Source organism: Patiria miniata, unplaced genomic scaffold (assembly GCF_015706575.1).
Source record: "Patiria miniata isolate m_02_andy unplaced genomic scaffold, ASM1570657v1 HiC_scaffold_17, whole genome shotgun sequence".
Lineage (NCBI taxonomy): Eukaryota > Metazoa > Echinodermata > Asteroidea > Valvatida > Asterinidae > Patiria > Patiria miniata.
Genome location: NW_024037055.1, coordinates 12,557,941 through 12,581,669, shown reverse-complemented (window position 1 = coordinate 12,581,669; position 23,729 = coordinate 12,557,941). Strand labels below are relative to the sequence as shown.

General features: G+C 40.6%; 1 protein-coding gene across 6 annotated transcripts in view; it reads left to right on the top strand.

Annotated features, from left to right (window-relative positions):
* The window catches only part of LOC119723858 (protein unc-80 homolog), a 155,163-nt gene that overhangs the window by 28,814 nt on the left and 102,620 nt on the right, over positions 1-23,729 (top strand). For 5 of the 6 annotated variants that reach the window (XM_038194735.1, XM_038194736.1, XM_038194737.1 and 2 more), the window contains exons 4-16: positions 1,930-2,112; positions 3,340-3,539; positions 4,701-4,846; positions 5,973-6,178; positions 7,507-7,622; positions 9,247-9,355; positions 10,929-11,125; positions 12,069-12,290; positions 12,986-13,121; positions 15,665-15,967; positions 18,338-18,445; positions 21,155-21,286; positions 23,278-23,394. In XM_038194735.1, the coding sequence (XP_038050663.1) occupies positions 1,930-2,112; positions 3,340-3,539; positions 4,701-4,846; positions 5,973-6,178; positions 7,507-7,622; positions 9,247-9,355; positions 10,929-11,125; positions 12,069-12,290; positions 12,986-13,121; positions 15,665-15,967; positions 18,338-18,445; positions 21,155-21,286; positions 23,278-23,394 (2,175 nt within the window). The remainder of the gene's footprint in view (positions 1-1,929; positions 2,113-3,339; positions 3,540-4,700; positions 4,847-5,972; positions 6,179-7,506; positions 7,623-9,246; positions 9,356-10,928; positions 11,126-12,068; positions 12,291-12,985; positions 13,122-15,664; positions 15,968-18,337; positions 18,446-21,154; positions 21,287-23,277; positions 23,395-23,729) is intronic. The other variant, XM_038194738.1, reaches the window with a different exon arrangement.

The window sequence follows — 23,729 nt, the reverse complement described above, 5'->3', positions numbered from 1 at the left end:
TTTACCTGTAAATCAGGTGTTCCATTTGATAATATTTTGGCAGTCTGAGTTTCATTTTTGTGTGTTTGCAATGATCCTATGCCTTTAACCTGACGGAAATGCTCAGATTACAGGACTTAACGAACCGCAATTTACTACTGCAAGTTATGAACTGAAAATCTATTGAAGCTGGGGCTGGCAATATGAACACAATACTTAAAATCTCGGCCATTGTGCTGTGCCGTCCTTCGTGTACAGTACCGGTCAATAAGTGAATCAATAACAACAAGGTTGACTTTGTAATCAAAGTGTTAACTACAAGTACCGTTAATTGGCCTTTGTAGTGGAAGCACTGGCTGACTTAATGTACCGTGAAGAATTATGCACCTCGCCTGGGGGATTGTTAATACAAATTAAAAAATAATCCCGTAATATGCATAATTAATATGTGCACATGTTGTTTGTAAGGTCAGGGTGTCCGTCAGCTGTGAGTGCAAGGCAGAGCTTGTCTGCTTGAAAACTAAACAGACATAGGGTTTGGAATGTCTGCATGCTGGACCTGATGTTATGTTGACATTTGATGGAATTTTGTACCGGGGAGATGGTGATTTTTACAGTGGCATTTGCCACTTACTGATTTAATTTTGTAATACTCGTGGCTTTTTTTTTTGGGGGGGGGGATCCAACTAGCTCACAATTTAAAGGTGGGTATAATCAAACCGACATCCTCTTGCTTATTTAATAGTGTAGATGCCTTGCCACTTCAACACTTGGCCTGCTAGGCTTGGCTGGGTATTACAGTGTATGTACCAGTTTGGATTTAAGTACCATATTCAGTAGCATTTGGGTCATTCACACTAAAGAGGTACAAATATGTGACATGATTGGGAAATGAAGCAAGATAATAATATCAAGTCGTTTGTCCTCTTTTCCCTAGTAATTGCGTATTCCCACCCCATTAATTGTTAAGGATTGTGCTCTGCTAAGAATTTAAGACTTTCTAGGCAGATTTTATGTATAAGATACATGCTCAGAATATTACGCAAGTACATATATGTTAACATGGAGAGAAATTTGTCGCAAGATTTCTGTCCAACTTACCTTATAATACTTCTTAAATTAAAGACCAAGAAAATTGTGGGTTTTTTTTGCTGTCAATCCTAAGTGGGCTATGAACTGAGATAACATTTGGGTAAATTCAGGCTCATTATAATTAATGTCCTCTCGATTTATGTTTGCATGCATGTAGGTGCAATAAGTTAATTTTTACACTAGTAGCTTACAGACCTGAAGAAATCTGTGTAGAAAATATGATAAATGATTGTTGTTCTGGTACATGTAGATCTAGAGGTGTAAAGAAACCCCCGATCATCATTCTTAGGCACACCAACAGAATCATGTCGGCTCTGAAAACTCTACGTCAGGCGCGGTTCTAGAGCCAATATTTTTGGGGGGCTAGTAGGGTGGATCCTGAATTTTTTTCAGGGAGGCGCTGAAATGTAGACTGGTTATTTTCTCCGGACACTTAGGCCTCCAAAAATCAATTGGGGGGCGGGGGGGGGGGGGGGGGGGCTCGTGACGTATTTTCAATGGGGAGCGCTGATAAAATCCTTCAATCAGGCACACAATATTAACTAAAAGTGTACAAATTATGCACCCTTCTCACGACTATTTATTTTGGGGGACACCGTTTGCATGTGCTTCACATTCTTACATTTTGCTAGTGCAAGTTTTTTTTATGGCTTTTTTTTTTGGGAGGGGGGGACTAGACACATTTTAGAACCGCCACTGCTCTATGTACATGTAGACCCGATGGGAATCAATTCCAGCGCACATAGGTTGAAGACAAGGATAGAACCTCTTCGCCTGAGCTTAACTCCACATGATCAGGAAATTAAAAAGACACCAATTAATAGCTGGACACTTGCCTTTTCCTTTCCTTTTCTCCAGGTGACAAGCTTCGGTTGATGGGCCAGCAATGCCTGAACCGTATGTTCAAGATTGACCCGTCCCAGTTCCGTCGCTACCTTCGCTTCATGATCAGCACCCATCCCTTAGAGAACATTCTGGACTTTCTGCATGCCTTGCTGGGCTTCTGTGAAGACCCAGTCATCAGGATACCACACAGACCAGGTATGTAGCGCTTTTTCTCTTGGTGCAATGCCCTTACTATTGGCAGTGACCAGCTGAGTATTAACAATTCTTTGTCTTTGTATTAAGGGTCCCTTTTTTCTAGTAATTTTATGCCTTTTTTTTATTGAGTGGATACATGCTATAATTTTGTGATTCATCAATGCATATTACAGTAAACTCCCGTTAAGTCAAATATCAAAGGAACAGATAAACATTTGAGGTATGCGGAGTTCGAGTTAAGCAAGGCTCCCGATTTTTCTACAGTCATGTCATCTACACCTACTTGTAAATTCACCATAACTCGCTATGCAATGGACACATTATTTGGCACACTTTTTTCCATTCAATTAAATGGTGTGTTTTTTAGTCACAAAGCATCAGTTTATTTAGATTTCATTTTTTCTTAAAACATGACAATAAACCACTCAAATTTTTAGATACGCCTATTTAAAAAAAAATACATATTTTTTTAGGGGGGGGGGATTTGTGTTCTATTTAGTAGTTAACACTGTCCTTTGTTAAATAGTCTAGTTACAGTTTTCTGTTTTTCAACTTTTGGTTTTTGTTGACATTGGAAGAGAAGACAATTTTTGGCAATAGCCTCCAGCTTTTCTGTAAAACAGGGTTTATTTTCAGATGTTGTTGAGATGTGTCTCCCACTTATTTTCCACAAATACCCCCTGACTATCCTGAGGCGTTGTTACTTTACCAGCATTTCCTTCCGATTGTCGTTGTAGGTTTCACAGAACTGTAAATGTACCTGGACCTGTGGACACTTAGTTCAATCTTACTTTCATTCCAGTATGTACCTTATTAGGCGAAATAAAAAAAACTTGTTTAGCATCCGCGCCCGCTTCCTTTTTGGAGGTCGCCTACTTTTTTAATTTTTTTTTTAAACCAAAAAAAAAAGAAAAATAATTTTGGCTTCTTTATCTGTTGCATCTATCCCATAAAAAGCTGTTATGTCATTTCTTGAGTCCAATGGCGGCCATTTGAAAATTTTGGAGGGGAAAAAAAAAGGGCTTCCCGCTTCCTTTTTTCCAAAAAGGCAGGACGCTAAACATGTTTTTAAATTTTTTTTTTATTCGCCTTATGCCAGTATTGTACCACCTGTAGTATTTCCCTAAATAGTTAATCAGTTTGTTGTGTTCCCCTTCTCCCTCCCTACCCCGCCCCACACCCCCCCCCCCTCTACTCTGTACATCATTCGTGCATGTACACGCGTAGGCTCTCCTTTCTACAACGCAGGGCCCAGCACCGGTCCCAATGAGGGTATCGCACGGGGTGGCTTTGCGACCAACTTTGGCAGCGGTGTGGCAGGCACCGGAGTGCGGGGAATTGAGGGGACCATAGTGGGTAGCATCTTCAAGGCTATGGTCACTAGACTGGCCAATTCAAGGGAGGAGCTCAACGCCCCAGAGAACTCGGTAAGTATTCAGGTAACATGTTCAGTATTGGGTTTTACCTTCGGCAATGTAATTCCTAAAGCACTGTGTACTCGGTGCTGTCTGAGAGCATTGTAAGAGAAAGTTCTGAAGCTACTTGGATGGGACTTGAACCCATGACCTCCTGCCTACTAGTCCATCCCAAGTGGCTTGTGCATTTATTGCAAGCTCTGATGTCCAGTGCCAATGAAATTTTGTCAGTGAAGGACACTACCCAATATTGAGTTGCAAAAAAAAGCTGTCATAAAAAGTTGTGACTATGAGATGCAAAACTGTTATTTTGTAATAAGCTATAAGAAGCTGTAGAGATTGTGATATATCTTTAAAGATCTCAGAATCTCAGAATCTCAGAATCTCAGAATCTCAGAAAGTTGACTGGATATCGCCGCTAGGCATCATCCAGTTTGACTTCACAGCGGTGCCGTGCAAGCGTGAAAGATCATACAATTACTTTCCCATCTAGTATAAATGCAATAATGTTTTTCGCCATGTGTACATTTTTTTTCGTTTGAAGCAACAAAAGTGCTAAAAATATAAAGACAGGTACTGAATAACTAACCTGATGAGGTCTTAGTTCTGAATGCTGTACATTCTGAGAAAACAATATTCTAAGAACTTGGTTTCAATTCACAAGTTGCAGTGTCCTGTTTTGAATTGCACCTGAAATCAGTGCCCTGGACACTTCTCATTCAGCTGATTGCAACTGCGCGATGTCATGCACTAAACTTACAAATAAGAGCAACCCAGCATGCGTGTGCAATGTGTCAATGCTTGCGCGCATCCATACATGGATTCGCCGAATGACATACCAACTGCCAACGGAAATTTCCAAAGATGCGTCACTTGACCCATCTTTGAAATGACCTTCTTTGATTGTTTTCAATGCCAGAAAGAAAAAAAAAACACAGGGAGTTTGTGTCAGTATTAACCAAGAAGGCTTTTCAACAATAATTTTGTCAGTTACATTTGGATAGCTGCAAATGATAAACTCTATCGTAAGAGGCACATAAGGTAGTTTTTTATGCATAGTGTGTATATAAGGAGTCATTTGAAAAATGCATTTGTTAATAGCACTTTAGACTAATGCATTTAAGCAGAGGCATTATGATATTAAGCAGAAGTGAATTGCAAATATTGTTTCAGTCGCTGTACAGTGACGCTCGCCAGCTTCTTCATTACATCCGAGAGGCCCACGGTGGGGTGTTCAGGAGGGTCGCTCTGAGTGGACTGATTGACTCCTCAGGAAAGGGGCAGGATGAAAAAGATAAAGACAAAACGGGCAAAGTTGGGTGAGTCCTCAATATGCATTATGAACACTGAATACTTCAACTTTCATTCCTAAATGCTTTGGAGAGTTTAACCATTTGTATTGGTTATAAGACCCTGCCACGTGGGTGGTAATATTTAAACTGCCTTTAAACAAAATGAAAAGTGTTTAAAACCCCTCACGTGACACCGCACTCCGTGCCTCGTCCATGCAGTATGTGCCACATTTATTGGCTACAGCGAAGCAACGTGAGCTGGTAGTACAATTACTAGTGTTTTGAGTACACATTATGCACATCACCAGTGGCGCCACTACAGGGAGCATGGGGGGGGAGGCAAATATGTCCCCACAATTGTCGGCATTGCCCACCCAGTTTGCCCTCTCCCCAAGAAAATCTAACAAAAGAGAAAAAAAAATATAAAATAAGGTAAAAAAAAGGAAACAAGCAAAGTAGAGACTCTAAGTTAATAATTTACCTCACATTGAATGTATATTTAAGACTGGAAACAGTCGGAAATGACCCCAAAACACAATTACGTGTACATAGATACATATATGAATGGTGTTGAACAGTGCCCCCAAACGTCACATGGTGTCCAGTCCATCCCCCCCTCTTTGATTTTTTTGTTAGCCGATGCTGTTTCTATGTTGCCCCCAGATTATTTCTTTGCCCCCCCCCCCCTCCCCAGATTCTAGAGTCTGCACATGACAGACAGGGTAAAATGGTAGAAAAACATACATTTACAGTACCGTACACACATTTATTTATTATCCACATCCAACAGCAGAAAAAAAACCGCCAATTACAGGACTGGGTTAAAAATATTCAATCATGGAGATCGAGTTTGCTGAAAATCCTGAAAAACAACCCAAGCATTAGTGCTTCAATTGTGTGTATTTTATGGGTAGTAACATTTATATTGTAGAGCCTAGTGGAGTGTCAGATTTAGACAAGTGCTTGAGTGCTTCAGACATATGTACATGTACTAGTAAATAAGGGGTCATAGATGTGAGTCCCACCATACCGTGAAATTTCAAATCTTATATTCTCCCAAGCTCTGGGAAGCATAAGTGTGCACTGATTATAAAATAAAGTCTATGAAGGGCAAAACTAAATTGAAAAACTCCTTTTTTCCCCTTCCTTTCAGTTTCAGTGAGACCAAGTCAGACTCGGATAAAAACCTGCCCAACCCTCCCGGCAAAGACGGTGGGGAAGGGGGTGACGTGAGCCCAGGCACACGCCTGCGCAGACATCTGTTCAAGAAGAAATTCCGCAGCACAGACTGCGCACTCGATGATGAGAGGCTAGCTGAAGGGGCTGGTGGAAAGAGACGCTTCAGTGTCTTCCAGTTTGGTGAGAAAAACTTATCTATTTTGGGGGAAGTGTTTGAAAACAAAAATGAATACAGCCATATCCAAAAGCAAGAATTTTAGTTGTCACTGTTTAAGTTGTCACAAATTTGTGTCTTTTGCTGTGAAATCTTTTGTGAATCCAGACAACCAAAGGAAAAGAATCGCTTCAAAAATATTTAAGTACATGTATATGATATGATCACATTTTAATTTGTTGATTTGGAAAAAAATTACCATCTGTCAAATAAGGATTTGGTAGAGTGTTCTACTTGGAAACATATGTCCTGATAAAAGCCAAGATTTCAGACACATTTATGTTTTTGAACTTCGACTGAATTTTCAGAAATTATTGATTCTAGTAAAATTGAAAAAAGCTTGTGATACATTGTATCATTCCTAGTGTGTTAGAATTTTAAACTCTAGAAATTTTAAGAAGAATCAAATACGTGACGAAAATATTAATACTTTTTAAATGCACCTTATGAGGCAAATCCAAAAGGAATATAACCTACAGTGTACCTTTTGCTGATTCTTTATTCTGGTTGGCTAAAACCTGGTCATTTGGGTTCAGTACAATAGACTAGTTTGAAATTTGTGTTGTGAACTAGACATGCTTCAAGTTTTGCACTTGCAAATCTTGGAGTGTACAATGCTGGATCAGGCACTAATGTCATCGGTGTTTGACTGGATACAGTTATTGACTGGATATCATGAATAATGTTAGTGTAGGGGCTAGACGTTATGCTTTGATACATGATAACCCGCTGCGATAACCCCGCTGCTGCGAGAGGGCATTATCACAACCAACCAATATCACTGACGAACTTGTCAGGAACAACGTCTAGGGAAATTCATATCGGCAGTGTAATGCGCGTGCACCTGTTTGGCCTGATATATGCAGCGCATTCAAAACGTTCGTTGTAGTTCCGAACCAAACTGTTAAATTTCTTCCAGTAATATAAAAGATGTAGCAAGACGTTTGTGTAACTTCACTGGTCAGCCCTTTTGTTGTATGTAGTGTGCATGGGACTGAAAATGGACAGTAATTGCCTGCAGCAGTAGTGCATGTGCACCAGTTTCCTCCTTTTTTTTGGGGGGGGGGGGAGATTTTACGAATTTCCCTAGACGTTGTTCCTAACAGGTTCATGGGTGACATTGGTTGGTCAGTGATAACGCCCTCACGTGGCGGCGGGTTATTGCGTATCAAACTATAACAACGTCTAGCCCCTAGACTAGAATAATGTCGGCTTCATATGTTAAAAGCTACATATTATGACTTAAATGTTAAGAAGAAGGAAATGTAGTAAATTTTATTTTGGTAACTACAAGCCCAAGCTGTGACGACATGGCGCAATCGAGCGATCCGTTCCAATCTGGGATCAGAGGATGGTCCTGAGCTACCAGAACCCACCGAGACCACACCCAGGGCCAAGAAGGTGCATATGGTAAATATTACATGCTGCTTCTCTTTCATTTCTTTCAATTTTTCTCCCTTCTTTTGCAAAACAAAATGCACATATGAAAGGTATTACCCACATATTACCTTTGACATTGTACATGTAGGGTCCTCAAAAAGGAAGACATTTCTGTAGGCAGAGTGCAAGGAAGAATTGCGAAAAATGTATAAAGCATATTAGACAGAATCTTCATGTAAATGTGCAAACCCTTGTTCTGGGTAGGATGCTGATCGTTGAGCTAATCCTTTTCAGTGCTCGTGCTGAAGAGTGAGATTTTTTACTCAGCGCTAATTTTGAAAGGTCTCATATTGGTGTTTTCACTATTGGTTTTGCCAGTTTCGGGTTTATATGCAATTCTATAAAAGTAAAGGTTGAAAAAAGACACATGGATTTTGGTTCTTCAGAGATGCCACTTTTCCGGTTTTAACCGGAATTCCGTTTTTTTTTTAAATCTCACAAAATTCAGTTTTTTTCCGGCCGTCAAAATGAACCGGAAAAAGAGAAGAAAAACTGTGAAAATGCGTTGATTTTTACCTCGTTAGCGCTCTCGATTTAGTACATTTAGGCACACGCACGGCACAACGTTGTTGGTTGAAGTAGTCTTAAAAACAGTCTTTGTTGTTGCCGAGCCTGCATGCGATACAGGCGGCCAACGTACTTGCACACAATATACAACGGCGCGACGCACGTGCTTCACCCCGTATGGGCATGTTGTGCGCTAAGCATACGTAGCATTCAGCCTGGAAATCAAGTCTATCATTTCAGTTATCGGTGGTTTTCGATCGCAGTGATTATGTTAGTACAAAAAATGCCGGGTACCAACCATGTTTTCGTTGAGCGCATTGCGTAGTGCAAGGATCATGTACCCCGACAGCAGTGTTGTGGAATCATGCATGTTTCGTGTCAGGCAGCATAAATATTAGGAATATGGAAAAAGTCAAAGTGATTGAACGAACCGACAGCTTAAAGGCCATTGAAGCAAAATTAAAAAATAAACCGAACTGGGCTTGGCTTCAAGATAAAGATGACAACAGGGACTTTGTGTCGGACTCGGAGTGGCTTTTTCACACACACACAAAGTTCCGTTTTTTCTTAAGCAGCCGTTCCGTTTTTTTTTTCAAGCAGACCCAGTCCGGTTTTTTCAAGCAGACCCTGTGGCATCTCTGGTTCTTGCACCCTTGCCCTGTGTGTGGATTGTCTGTTCAGATTTAGAGTTACTGTGTTATTTAGATTTACTGTACTGTTAAGTTCACTGAGATGCAAGTTTTGTTGGTGAAAGTAGGTGCGCTTTTTGAAAGGTACCCTCAAAAGGGATTAGAAAACTTTTGAAAAGCAGTCCCCTCTGTTTTCTTGAAGGAACACCCCTGAGGATATCATTCCTTTTTAATTGATGCAGAACACTGTTCACAGGACATGTGCCTGGTTTTCTGAGCATAATGTCAATGCTCAAGTAGTGAAAATTCTATGATCCCATATTAGGTTATCATATTTTGTACATTCAAAGGTTTGTGACAGTATTCAATGAAAAATTCACAAAGTACATGTAAAATCTTACACAGAAGCCTGGTATGAAAATCATTAAAAACCATGATGAATGACATTTGAATTGTAGGACACAGGCGGTGTGTATGGCAGCCGCAAGAAAGTGGAGGACCATTCCTTCTTTCTCAAGTTTCGGAAAAAGAGCAAGCGAGACCCATCATCCACGGAAGAGAGAGATGGTAAGTCGGACATGGAAAGAAGTATTCCTACCACAGGTTTTGCTGGTCAACAAAAGTATACAACAAATGTATGTTTATGAGTGCAATGGTAAGAATAATTTCATTAGGTGACAGATAAAATGTTCCATTCCACGAACATTCCACTCGGTTTCACCTCGTGAAATTATTCTTTCCATTGCACAAATTTAAAAGATTCATGATCTGTTTTGTGCAACACCTAAATAAATCCTCGTCATCTGATTGGTCAGGGCAATCAATCGTGTGACCATGCAATGGAACTTCTGTTTACCGTGGAATAGAGCATGTAAGTCGCCCCCCAGAACGTACAAGAGTTTACGAGAAACGAAACTTCCGGGCAGCTCGAATAGGAGCTTCAGTGTGTGAAGCGAGTAGTTTTCTTGAAATAGTTTGATTTGACACTGTTCTTTTTACTGAAAGAAAATATTATTCTTCATTTCAATTTACAAAATGTGTGCAATATATCAAATTAGGGAAAAGGAGAGTAAAAAAGTCTATATACGTCGTACGTACGTCATTCGCCATTGTTCTGGTTCACGCGCCAGTCGTTCTAAAGCGTAGACCATATGCAGTATAAAACGGTCGTCGCATATAATTTATGTACGTAAAAGCAAAGTATTATAAAAAACAAAGTCAACCACGTGTAAAAGTCCTATATCCGGCGGCTCGGAGGTGCCCGGAAATTCTATCATGACCTTTAAGTGCGAGACTAACGCGGTCTATAGTTTTTTGTGTGTGTTGCTGGGCCATGGGTTGGGACGAATAATTAAATGGCATGTGATCAACAACTCACAAATTAGATGACGGGGATTTATTCAGGCATTGTATAGATGCTGGATATGTACTGTCATTAACGAATATGCCACGTTCACTATAAACACTCTTGTTTTTATGTTCATTTCTTTTAATTCAATTTAAAAATGAACAAAACTTTGTGCAACTATTTTGAAACATCACTATGTTTGTGGACATGCTAAATGTCACTTGAGTGTATAGGTTTTGCTATTAAACACTTGACAGTTTATTCCCATGAGCACTTGATGAAACCTTGAATATGTGGCATAAGCTTTTGTGAGATATTGTAGACACAATAAGAGCGCATTATTTGAAGTGGATAAATTTGGGAACAAACGAAAGAGTTTTCCCAATCAAAATGATGTCCTATTAAAAAAGGCTAATACTCTTTTCAGAAATGCCTGTTTTTGCTTGGTATACAGTGCCAGTACTGGGCAGTATTATATATCCATGAATTGACAAATTTGGAATATGCCGTGGAACCACTCCTGCCTGTACGTTATGGGCTCTGTGTGTGAACAAGATCGGGTGCTTCTTTACCAAGTTTGAGAGCCCTGTGGACAGGACATACAGTGTGCGCGTACTGATTCTGAATTTGTGCAAAAGCCATAGCGCCTTTGCTTGAGTGTGTGCTACTATGAATGACTCCTATTACACTTATTGCAACAGAAGTTGGAAGCCCTTCCGGTTAAATTTTCCCAAACTTGCATTCGTAGGTCAGATTCACAATATTGCAATGCTATCGTTGTTGTATCTGCAGACTGCGAGACACCAAGATCAATGGAGGACGAAGAAGAAATGGCCTCAGACTCATTGGACATGACTACAGAGAAGGAGAAGAGACCAGTCGATAGGATCGTCATTGCTGCAGGGATGAAGAGGCTGAATCTACTGATGGATTGCTGCAATCCTGGAACCGTTCCAGATGCTGAGTTCCTAGCAGCTGCATTGGATCTGGTAAGCATTGATGTGGAAGTGGGGCAAGGGTTTTAGGTAGGAATGGAACTTGATGGAGAGATTCTGCCAACTGTACTGTATCTGGTAAGCATTAATTGGTGGAGGACAGGGTTAGGGTTGATGAGGGAATGAAACCTGATACTGAGTTGCTAGCTGCTGCATTCCATCTGGTGAGCATTGATGTGGAAGGGGGGGGGGGGGGGTGGGGGTGATTATTGAGGTAGGAATGGAACTTGATGCAGAGATCATCCATTCCTGGTGTAATTAGCCCAGGAAATATGTTGTTTAATTCATTGAGCTTTTCCCAACGGTGTGTGAGTGAAATATGGGTTTGGGTTCAAGTTTTTGAATAAATGAAGAAAGCATAAGGCCAAAAAAAAAAGTCTCCGGTTTCTGGTATGGAGCTTGCCCAAAAAGTGGTGCGGTGACGCGGCTTTTTTTTTTTTTACCTGAGTTTTTTGCTTCAAATGTCGGCTGATGACTGCAAATGGTCCCCGACTAAACTTAGTGCAAATATATGGGAGTCCAGAGAGGCCACATAAAGCTTATTCTCGACCATAACCCAATCTAAAAACACGTTAAATTGTGCAGCAGCAGGATTCCAGTCAAACCAGTGAGTTTGGCGGTTTTGAGACATCATCTTTCATTGAAAAAAAAAACTTTTTTATTTTGCCGACGGGCATGGCTACGGCGACGCGCGCGCATACCAGAAACCGGAGACTTTTTTTTTTTTGGCCTAAAGGCCGGTTTATACTTCACATTATTCAGCTGAATTTGGCTGGAGATGAGATGTGTTCAACTTTTGCTCATTTGCGGCGTGACAACATTACGTGATATCACAAATTGGCATTCGTGTTCATTTTGCTTTGCATTTGTGTTCATAATGAGTATGAATCAGCCCTGACATTGTAGTGATAATGAGAAATCTTGTCTTGTTACCCAGAATGCCCCTGTGGTAGCCAGGGCAGCCCTGCTCCTTGAGTGCTGTCATTTTGTCTACCGCTGTAACCACGGCGATTGGCCGGAATGGATGAAGAGTGGCCGCGGCTACCAGCGAGGCCGTGTGTCCAGTAACGTCATGAGCACCCGCAATATGGGCTCGTGTTACAGGAAGAATGCCTCCATGCAACGCATGGCCTCCAAGATGTTCTACCTCTGGGCCGAGGTATGCTTCCTTGCCTTCATCCGTGCATTTTTGGGAGGAATATCAGCGGTGCTTATGCGAGCAATGCTAACGTTTGCTCAAGTAAGGGCCGACTGTTGGCCACCAACGTTGGCGAACATCAGCAACAAAGGCAGATGGTCTCCCTGAGTCATTTTCTATGTTTCCAAAATAACTGACACACACACAATGAATGTAATGAGCGGGCCATTATGGGGAAGTTTATTTGTTTTATTGTTGGGCAAATTGGGACTGCGTTGTGGGCCTTTTTGCTGTCCCCACATCGTCTTCGGTCCCCATACTACCTATTAAATGGGTAGATAAACTAAAAAGTTTACAAACTGAAATGTTAGAACTTGATGGTTATTTACTGACTGAGAAATTTGAGGTAAACTGTTTGCTCTAGAAGTTCAAGGGACTAGATGCGAAAAGTCAAAGTGCACCACGTTAAGGGCAGTGCCGGGTTAGAGGACATCAACAATACTTACGCTGAAACAAGTGTACCCGTAAGTGCACAATTGGCAGAGTATACACTTGGGTAACTTGAGAGTAATAATAACGTGCAACCCATTCTTACTGAAAAGTATTGACCATGCAGTCCTTGCAATGAATTGCTGTTCGCTCATGGTGATCCCCAGTAATGGCAGAAGCGTTATGCACAGTTTTGTACAAAAGAATCGCTACTCCCTCCCTTGCAGGCCATTGGTGCACGTCTTGAGGAGATTGAACGTCAGGAAGCTAAAGACCTCACCATAGTCATCGGCAAAATCAAGGATGAGAGCGTCAAACGTAGACTGCGACAGCAAGATGACCAGGAAGATTTCCTGGATGAAGGTATGACACTGTGGACTGTTAGTTGAACATGGGCACTATTTCACAGAGTTGCTAAGCAGGAAATAATGCACTGTAAATCGCTAAGCGCTGTAGTCAAATGGTTGTGGTGTTCGACTTATGTGCTGTGGTACATGGCTTTCAAATCCTGACGGGAAACATGCTGCCTGTGTTCTTGGGCAAGACACTTTACTTCAATTGCCTTTCTCCAGCCAGGGGTATAAATCGGTCCCTGTGAGGGTCAAGACCAGATTGTGTTGATCTTGATCTGCTCTAGAAAAAAATGCTTCGCATGGACTAAGGAACAGGGGTAGTAACTGTGAAGTGCTTTGAGAGATTGGTGAAGAGCATTGTATTTATAAGCACCACAATATTATTCTCATCATTATTAAGCAAAAATCAGTTGTGAAGCTCCATTGAATCGACCCTTGACCTTGCTGCAATAAATACCACAGCAATTCTTTACCAACCCTGCAAGCATACATACGCACACAAGCCAAAAGTTGTTAACGAGTGAAATACGTTAACTGTTATAGTCCAAAAATGCCCTCATACTGAGATTTTACAGCACCTCCAAACATATTGCAGAAATTGTAGTGTATACAATCACCAATTCTTTTGGAAATAGGTTGTTTTCACACTGGCCTAATGGTTTTTGTAAAGGAATTATTTCACAGTATATTGTAAATGTTACAACTTAGTTTAAAATTGATCAAACAATTACCGTAATTTTCGGAATATAAGCCGCGCGGCGTATAAGCCGCAGCACACACAAATCTGCAAATTAAGATTTGAAGTCGGCGTAGAAGCCGCACCGGCGTATAAGCCGCACCGACGGCAGCGGTTTCAATTTTGTAAGACCTCCAAATTCTAGTCAAAATGCTCTGAACCAGTTCCATTTACACTACAGAAGCTATTAAAAGGGCCACAAAAGTTATATCAAATCATTTACAATCGATACTTTTACAAACAAATATGGGAATTGATGAGAAATAAACACCGGGAACTGCTGCCGGCTGCCCCGTCATAGCCCGGCAGCCTGCGCCACGCACGCCGGTGAATGACAACATTTTCCCACAGCACGTGAGAGAGTATGAAACCCACCGTGTGTTGTCTGATTGGAGCGCTACAAATCTTACTTTGTGGCAACAGATGCTGATTTGTTTTGTCCTAAGAATAAACAGGTCCGTTTTTACCTCAAAACTTATCAAATTGTTGCGATTACTAACGAGGAGTTGCGATAAAAATTCCAGTTTCGATCGTAACTTTCTTCGGAAATAGTCAAAACGAAGCGGACATTTTAATAGACGAATCCATTAATTTTGTAAGGGGTGATTTAGTCCCTCTTTTGAGTTTTACATCGTTTCTTGAATACATTTCAAGAAAACAAAATATATTGTGACGTTGAACAACTGATTATGTAATAAAAAAAATGTTTCGAACGCCATTAACCTTTTAGTCGTCTTTTTTTTTTTTTTTAAACAGCGGAAATATTGGTAATTATTGTTCCCAAGAAAGAACACCCCTTTATTACCACAAATGGTGTGGTCCGCTGGGGGAAAGCATGCTGCATATCGCTGCTGCACTGAACCAGTATCACGTACGGCTGGTCGCAAGTGTCGAAGACAGCTTTCATCACCGTACTTTTTACTGCTCGGTACCTTTACGTGAGACGTGGTTTCGGTTTGTGAATGACTTTCTTAATTTATAATTCATTTCAGCAACACATCTCTTCTTGTACCAGTACATTAAATACACATGTGAATCTTATTTTTATTCTTCAAGGCTCGGCGTATAAGCCGCCCTGTGTATAAGCCGCAGTAAACATTTTCATGGGCAAATTCAACGTATAAGCCGCGGCTTATATTCCGAAAATTACGGTATGCTATTTGATAAATGAATATATAGGAACTGAACAGATATCAAACCTTACATGGTCACCCTATCCCTATCCTCCATAAGTAAGAAGCAATAAGTAAAAACAAATCAAGTGGTTGAGCTGATAAAATCGTTACGTTGATTGATTCCCCTGATCTGTTATTGTTTCAGTCAACACCTTACATTCTGATGAAGCTTTTAATTGTTTTTTTATATATAGTTTATACAATTGAGTACTGATGGAAACTTATTCAATACATTTAAGTACTTTGTCATTCTTTTCCTTCGACTGCACATGTAAGTCAACTCCTGTTCATTTGCAGTTACTTGGGAAGCTATCCTAGATATACATTTACCTTTGCTTAATTCACAAATAGACAAATCCGGCGGCAGTCATTTTCTGCGCTGGCACCAGGCTCATGGGAGTCGCACTCAGGTAGTACACACGCACTCCGTGCTCATTCGACCAATGGGAATATAAAAATGCGCATGCGCCTCGTCTTTAGGAATGCATGCAGCATGCACATGAGCGTGACACCATCGCACTAAAGCTTCTAATTCTGGTCGCCTGATTCCACTATAAGCATTGTCATTTTGCCCTCTGTAACAAGCCAGAGAGCAAATGGAAAAAGTTGTAAATCTGTATAATTTTGCAATTAATCACACAGCCACCGTGAATCCCAGTGGAACAGCTTGCCCTCATGCCCTGAAAATGGTGGCCTGCCAGCTGCTTCTAGAGATTACGTCTTTCCTGCGGGAAACCTACCAGAACCTGCCGAAGCCACGCAAAGTGGACCGGGGTGGCTTCGGTCGCGCCCCGACTCGCGACTCTGAATTTTTAGAGTTGCCGTCATCCTCTGCACCAAACATGACGGCGGTGCAACGCCAGGCAAGCGCCGGGTCTAGTGTGACATCTAGCCCACCTCCGCCCAGACATAGTGCACCCACTACTGTAGTAGACAGCCCATCAGGTAAGTACATGCACACAGTATTACTCCTGTCCAGCAAAAATACCACAGATAATCTACCTTTCTTCACTAGGGTTTATTGTGAAAGCCGGTTTCTGGTCAGTTCGAAGCAAACAAGTCAGCATATTTTGTCCGAGCTTTTTCCCCCCCTCGCTGAAATACGAGGTGTCATTTTGTCAATTGAACTACACGGATGAATTCCCCACAAACCGTGGCCTCTGTGGGAAGGAGTTTCCGAGCAATCGCGAGCAAAGCAAGGTATGGTTCTGAAAATGTTGAGTGTACGTTACTCAATGTTGCTGTACTAAGTCCAGTCCGTGGTCATAATTTGGAGTGTGTCTGTACTGAGCCTGTCAGCCCACCCACACTCAATCCACTTGTTTGTTTAATCGAACCCTGCCACATGTCTTGTCACCATTTTCTGGAAGGGATGAGCATGCCAAAAAGAATTGACAACGTATTTTTTCGATGTATTTTAGTGTCTCACCGTTTTGCTTTGTTTGTGTAAATAACATTAGTTGCGCAAGCTGCTTTCATTTCATTAATTGCACCTTTTGTTTTCAAAAAAAAGTAGTTGCCTGTTCCTCAAGGATGCAAAAGGTCCTATATAGCTGAAGATCCTTAAAGTTGGTCATTGTGCTTTTGTGTTTTTTTTTTTTAATTCTAATATAATGCCATAGGTACATGTAGCTTAGGATGCTGTACTAACAGCTGATTGTCCCTTGGTGATATACAGTATGTAACACAGACGGGCTAAAAAAGCTCATTGTGCTTTTCGATTGTTGGAAAGAAATGTTTAGCTTTTTCATCAGGAAATAACTTGTTTTTTTTTTCTTTTCTATGAGTTCCCCCCACAGCACTAAGCATACATGCTTAAATAAATTACTTTTGTGAGGGGCAAAACCCAGTGATGAACTATTGAATATAATTATTGACTTGGTACCAAATTCTCATTGGATGATTATATAGATGAGTTGCCTTTAATTTCAAAACTCTGTGTATGTGTTTTTTTTTTAATTGAAACAACTCCCAATGAAGTTATATTTATTTAAAAACTTGAAGAAAAGAGTTTTTGGCATGCCTGTCTTCTTGTGAAAATGGTGACAGTATGTGGTCTTATGTATTTAAGCAGACCCCAATGCTGCTAACACCACAAATTGTTTGGCTGCATTAGCATTTTCTCCCAAAGCCTTTGTCTTCAAATTCTGTTTGAGATTACCACTGCTTTATGGACTCCGTGCAGGAAGAGTATCAGTAGGAGGCACTTCACAGGTCTGGCTTAAAATGAGCTCCCATGTGTGCGCGTGGAACGCTGCATTATGTGAATGTTGCTTCATGCACGTATGGTGCTAGTTGCACCTAGCCAATTTTTCATTTGAATGGCATAGACCAGGGCCCAATTTCATGGCGCTGCTAACCAAAGAATTCCGCGCTTGCGATCACCATTCCGTGCTAGCAGCGGTAAAAAAAAAAGGTAAATAGGCCGAACCTGTGTTAACAGGAACGGAGTGCCCATCTCTCTTTCTTTAACGATTGGGCCAGACTCATATGCTGCTTTGGGGAGATCGCCACACCTCCTCCACAGTGAGTCTGTTACCTTCCCAGCATTGAATAATGCCAGTACACATTTAACACCTGGGTTGAGAGGAGTAATTGAGGTAAAGCGCCTAACTCAAGGGCACAACACGCAAGGCCACGGCGGGGCTCGAACCCACAACCTCATGATCATGAATCCTGTGCTAACAGCAGTAGCAGAAGAATTCTGTGCTAACCCTGTAAACATAGAATGCTTAGCTATGAGATGTATGCATGCCCACAAACTAGAACCGATGAAATATGCTAATCGTAAGCACAGAATTCGTCACCAACACCTTGAACTGACACTCAGTGGTACTGACACTCTGTGGTGCGCGCCACGTCGGCGTACTGTACAGTATCACATAATTCTGGTTTTCACGAACTGAAACCTAGGTACTGAATGCGCGTACTCCAAACATTTTTGTTTCCACGAACTGAAACTGTCTTAATTTCACCAGTTAAAAGGTTCTCACAAGGTGTGTGCACACAGTTCATAAAAATGGTGACAAATTTTCTGCTACAGTTAGTGGGGATTTTTCACTAACAGTTATTAAGCAGAGCCATGAAATTGGGCCCAGTATTGTCTTCACAGAGTAATGTACTGTACCTGAATTTGGGCGCATAGCAGCAATGTCTCCCAAGTGTCCATCGTCCCCTTTCTCTTTCTCTTTCGCCATCGAGGGGGTACTAATGCACGGAGTCCATAGCATCCAGCTTGATGCAGTAGTATAAGTGTTAACCTGTTTTACCCCAATCTCTGGTATGCTCTCTTGATCGGTAACGTTAACGGAGCAGGGACTAGCGAGAGAAAGATCAGCTTTGCCTTGGGAGGGGATGATGACTCCCAGCATAGTAGCAACACAGAACTCAACAACGTGGATCAACAAGTGGAGGAGAGAAAAGGTAGACATTGCAGTAGTATCCATCCTTGTGTTCATCTGTAGGATGTCTCAAAAAAACGAAACCCATTTTTAAGTGTTAACTTTCAGAAATGCACTGAATATTTTAGAATAATCCAATGATGTTAAGTTTGTTACATCATTGTCATAGATAACTGAGCAAACATGGCCTTTATGAAAGAGGTCAAAATCAGCACAGTTACAATAGTACATGATGGAAAAGTGGTGACAGGGACAATGATTAGGTGCTTCATTGAAGGAATGAAATGAGACAATCTTTTTGATCACAAAAATCTTTTAATTTAATGTGGTAGTTACAGGTTAAATTATTGTCCTGTGCCCTGAACATGACCTGACTGTTTCCTTAAATGCACAGCTCACATTGTTGCCTCATGTCTCTGACACCACGTCAATGAAACAATCTTTCTGATCACTTAAATCTTTTCATTCGTTTGTGTGGTAGTCACAGGGTAAATTTATGGTCCTGTGCCTCAACATGACCACCATTTCTGGTAATACACAGCTCACATCATTGTCTCATGTCTCTGACACCACGTCTTATTCCTTGTCTTGGAGCTGATTCATCTCATCTACTTTATCCTGGCTCTTAACTCCTAAATTTTAGCTGCATGGGGGCGTGGTGAAAACCTTGTCTTTCATGTGACCCCACAAGAAAAAGTCACAAGGGTGAGATCTGAAGATCTTGGGACCTTTCAACTTGATGACATAATTAAATAAAAAGCTCTGTCACCAAAAGCTCTACCAAATGATGCCCCACAGCAACAAGTCTGTGTGGCAGTGCCTAAGCCCTCCAAACCCACCTGAAAGCTCCACGTTGCTGTCTTGGGAAGATCAGCTTCATCTGTGTACCATAAAGACATTGATTATATCCAGATATACCTACATTAGGCGGATCTAATGTAACAGCAAATAATAACATCTGTCTGCCCTTTGCCACCTAGGTAAAAACTCGACCCCTTTCATAGAGGCCTTGATGTAATGAATTTAATATCATTGGATAGAGGACATCCAGGCCTTTTCCATGTCGTTGCCTCTTTCTGAAATATTCAGTGCATTTCTGATAATGAACATATAAAAATTGGTATCCTTTATTTTGAGACACCCTGTGTAGGAACAAGTTCAATCGAGGATTTAACTTATGCCTATGTGTAATCGACTCTAGTCAAAGTATGGTTAAAGCGTCATAACAAAACGTCTTGGTCCTTCAGCCGATTTCACGAAACTTTACGCAGTGCATAAGTCCCCTTGCACCAATATTTACAGCAAGTTGCGCAATATTTCTCACGCTGCGCAACATTTCAGTTATGAAACATTTCACAAAGGTTTCTCAGTGCGTAAGTCGGCGACGTGCTCAACGAATTATGGCATAACTTGCGCACTAATTTTAGATGGCTTAAGTTGAAAATGAACTATTTTATTAGCAAATCATGATCGTCATGAAGCCTGTTATTGCACAACTTATCAAGGTTAATACAAGACACCTACTTATAGCTTTGTGTTTGATGTGCATGAATTGCTATTTTGCTTTCGACAGAGTTTATAGAGTTGCCGCACAATGCCAAAGAAAGTTGGGCAAAATTATTTTCAAATTGGCAGGCAGAGGTGATTCAATGACTGTTTTGTGACAAAATCCTACATAAACAGGTGTCGAAAATGATATTCTTGTCCAAGACGTTTTGATTATTTAAACTGTTGCGCAGCTGCACCACATTTTGTGAAATCGATCTTGAGTTTATTGCACAGTTGCGCAATCATTTTGTTGCGTAAGTCCTACGCATAGCATAAGTGAAGCACTGTTTCAAGAAATTGGCTGCTACAGGCTCTGTGTTGTTCATTTTGATGCTTGCAGTTATATTGGTTACCAGTGATGTGACCAACCTTTGTAGGCTGGTCCTGACCAATGGACCAGACTAGTCCAACTACATGTATGGTTGACTAGCACAGGTTCAAGGTGTGGCTCAAACATCTCAAGAGTCCTAATTATCGTGTCCAAGTACTTTGCTTCTCGAGTACTGTACGAATTCAAGTCCATGTATTTGGATATTCAAGTATGAGTACAAGTATTTTCAAAAAGTATAAGAGTTGTACTCAAGTACGAGGACCAAGTACAAGTTCTACAGCACTGCACTTGAGTGTCGTAACTCATTAAAAAGCTCAAATAATTTTTGCTCAGTGTATTGAACCATGTTAGGTTTATGCACTTAGTCTCAAGGTTAAAACATGCTACTTATTAACATTTCACATGGATGCTGTAATTCATTTATCTATAGTTGAATTAATTAGATAACAGTAAATAGCATGGCCTCTATGGTGTATGCTCTGTGTGCAAACAAGAGAGGGTGCTTTTTTTACCACATTCAAAAGCCCCTTGGATGTGACAACGCATGCAAGAGTTTTTTTGAATGCGCTCAAACCCTTTGCATCTCCGCGTGAGCGTCAGGCATCATCAGCAATGCGTTCAAATGCCACTCCAAGTGGTCTCCCCCAACTCTCCCTTGTCTCCCGTTGAGGGGGTACTAATGTGTACGTATCAGACATATGTTGGATTGTACGGAATTGCCAACTTGTACTTTGAAGAGTAATGTAGCTTGCAATAGATTATTGGACCATCTGCTCCCCATCCAGAATAAGTTTGATTTCCCCCCAAAGTTCCCAGTCACCTTGAAAGATGTTCTCCTCTTCATTGCCCTAGTGACCCCAGGTCGTAAGCAGAGTCGTGGGGGATTGTTGCGCCGCCATCCCGCCCCCTCCTCCCCAGCCCCAAGGGATCAGCACAACCACAGCTTCCGCAATCGTCACCGAAGCCGACCCGATTCCTTGTTCGGTAAGGTGTCATGAAAGCATGGTGATGAGGTGATTTTTGGTTTAACCATTTCCATCTGATTGCATGGATTCTCATCCTCTGAGTGGTGGAAGGTACATCACCCGACATTTCATTTCATTCAGTTTTCCCTCCTTGTGTTTTTGACACAACGTCGGTAAAGTGTGAGACAGGACAAAGAGTGTGATAATGAAGCAGTTGCAGTTGACAAACGGACATGGTTCTTAGCCAATAAAGCTCGGACAAAATTGCTGACTTGCTTATCTGAACTGTATTTTGTAATCCCCACTTTTCATCTGTAATTATTAACCGTCTTTATTGTATTGAAAACAATGGTACGGAAATCTTCATATGACTGTAAAGTTTGCTTTGTAACAGACTTGCATTCTTAACTGTGTGTGACAATTTTCTTTTGAACTAATGAATTATGACATGGTTTTAGAAGAAAAAAAACGACAGGGGCAATACCAGTTTCCCTACATGTCAGACTTAAGTTGTCAATGAAGGAAGTTGTATTTCTCAGCTTGTGAAACCTAGGGAGACTGATATTGCCTGTCAATGCAACACGACTATGTTATAATTGTATATTGCCTCATACATATGTAAAAAATTGAAGATTGAAGAAGGAGCAGTTTAATATTCTCTACTGCACACTGTGATGCTGGGTAATACTACAAACTAAGAATGACATAGCAGCAAGTCTGCTTCCCTACACATTACAATCAATTTCAGTTTAATAACCATATGTATGAGGTTCACAAATAATATTTGGGTGGATTTAACTTTGCATGTTACGTTTTCAAGATATCACAAAGCTCATACAATCTTTTGTTTATCCAATGACATGGGCTGTAAATTTCACTAATTAATCCGAAATGAATATTCATGTGTTTTTTTTTGTGTGACGGGCAGTATATGTTTGCATACATTAACAGTCTGTTTTTATGTACTCTGGCTGAAAGAAAAACATCAAGCACTCAGTCAAATTTTCTCATCTTTTATTTTTTGATTTTGGTTTTCACTCATTTTTTTTTCAAAGCGCAAAATAATGTGTTTTTTTCTTCAAATTACACAAAACAATTGATAGAAATACCACGTTTTTTCACTATCAAAGTAATTAAATAATTAATAATTGGCTTAATTTTTGGGGTTAAAAAAGCACAAAAAGTTTTATATAAAAATGAAATACCTTTTAAAATCTGAAACATAGATTAGAATAAGTATAACACTGAACTGATGTGCAGGGTTTTGAAAGCTTTGTTTGTCCATGTTTATCAGTCATTGGTTTTTTGTCTTTGTATTGGATTTGGGTTTTGTTGGTTGGGTAGGTTGGCATTTGGCCAATTAGAAACATTGAACAGTTTTGTTTGGTCGAATTTTTGCAGAGTTTGTTTGAATTGCTTTGGTTTGGTTTGCCATTTGTTTGAGTTAGTATGATTTTGTTTGGTTTGTTGGGAATTTCATTGACTGGGTTAGGTTGCATTGCAGTTGACTGTAGATTCCAGTTAGTTTGATTGGGTTGGGTTAGGCTTTGGCATTTCTTGCGTTGCATGATGGGCTTGGAAGGGTTGGATTTATAGGTTCAATTGCGTTTAATTGTTGTTCTTTAATTTTGTTAGATATTTTGGCTTTGCATTGATAGGGGAAGGTTTGATAGGGCTTTGCAAGGTAAGGTTGATGATTCAATGGATTTGCATTTTAAGGGTGTCAAGTTCATTGAGATTTGGTTTGAGTTCTATTTTTAAACCTTGTGAATACCTCGATTGTTTTCTGATATATTTTGTTTCAGCAGCTGAATTGTGTGGTTACAACAGGCATCAATTTTTGGGACAAGGAACTTCTGATGTGTTAAAAAAAATCCCAGCATTTATAATCAATTTTCTTTTGTCTGCCATATCTGAAAGACGCTTTCATTGCTAACATCTGCGTTGCATTTATTTTCCATTGAGGAGTATACATACGTGTTGAGGGTTTTTGTCCCAATCCTTCATCAGGAACACAGACTGGCTCCCAGGCCCAACCGGCGGCTGATACTACACCGCATGTTAAATTCAGTGCCGAGAGTCAACCAACAATCATCGGCATGTCTCATGAAAACAGCGCCCCCGCAGGTAGAAACATGCCAATTAACGCCCATATAGCCTCCCGCTGTTCTCGTGATTTGTTTTTTTCTTCTTTTGATTCCTTGCATTGGGAAAACAAATCCTAAATCTGCAAATTGGATATGTCCGCTATGTACTGCGTAGTGTTGTTCATGGATATATTTTGTAGATATGTTAGTTAGTCAACATTTAGCTTTGTGTGATTCAAAGATGGTAGTTGTCTTTTTTGTAGAGAAAAAAAATTGTTTATAGTTAGCTATGCATGAAAGTGACGGCAAACGTGATTTTATGACATCACGACCAGATCTCACTTGGGAATTTGAAAAAGTAGAAAGCATTTTATA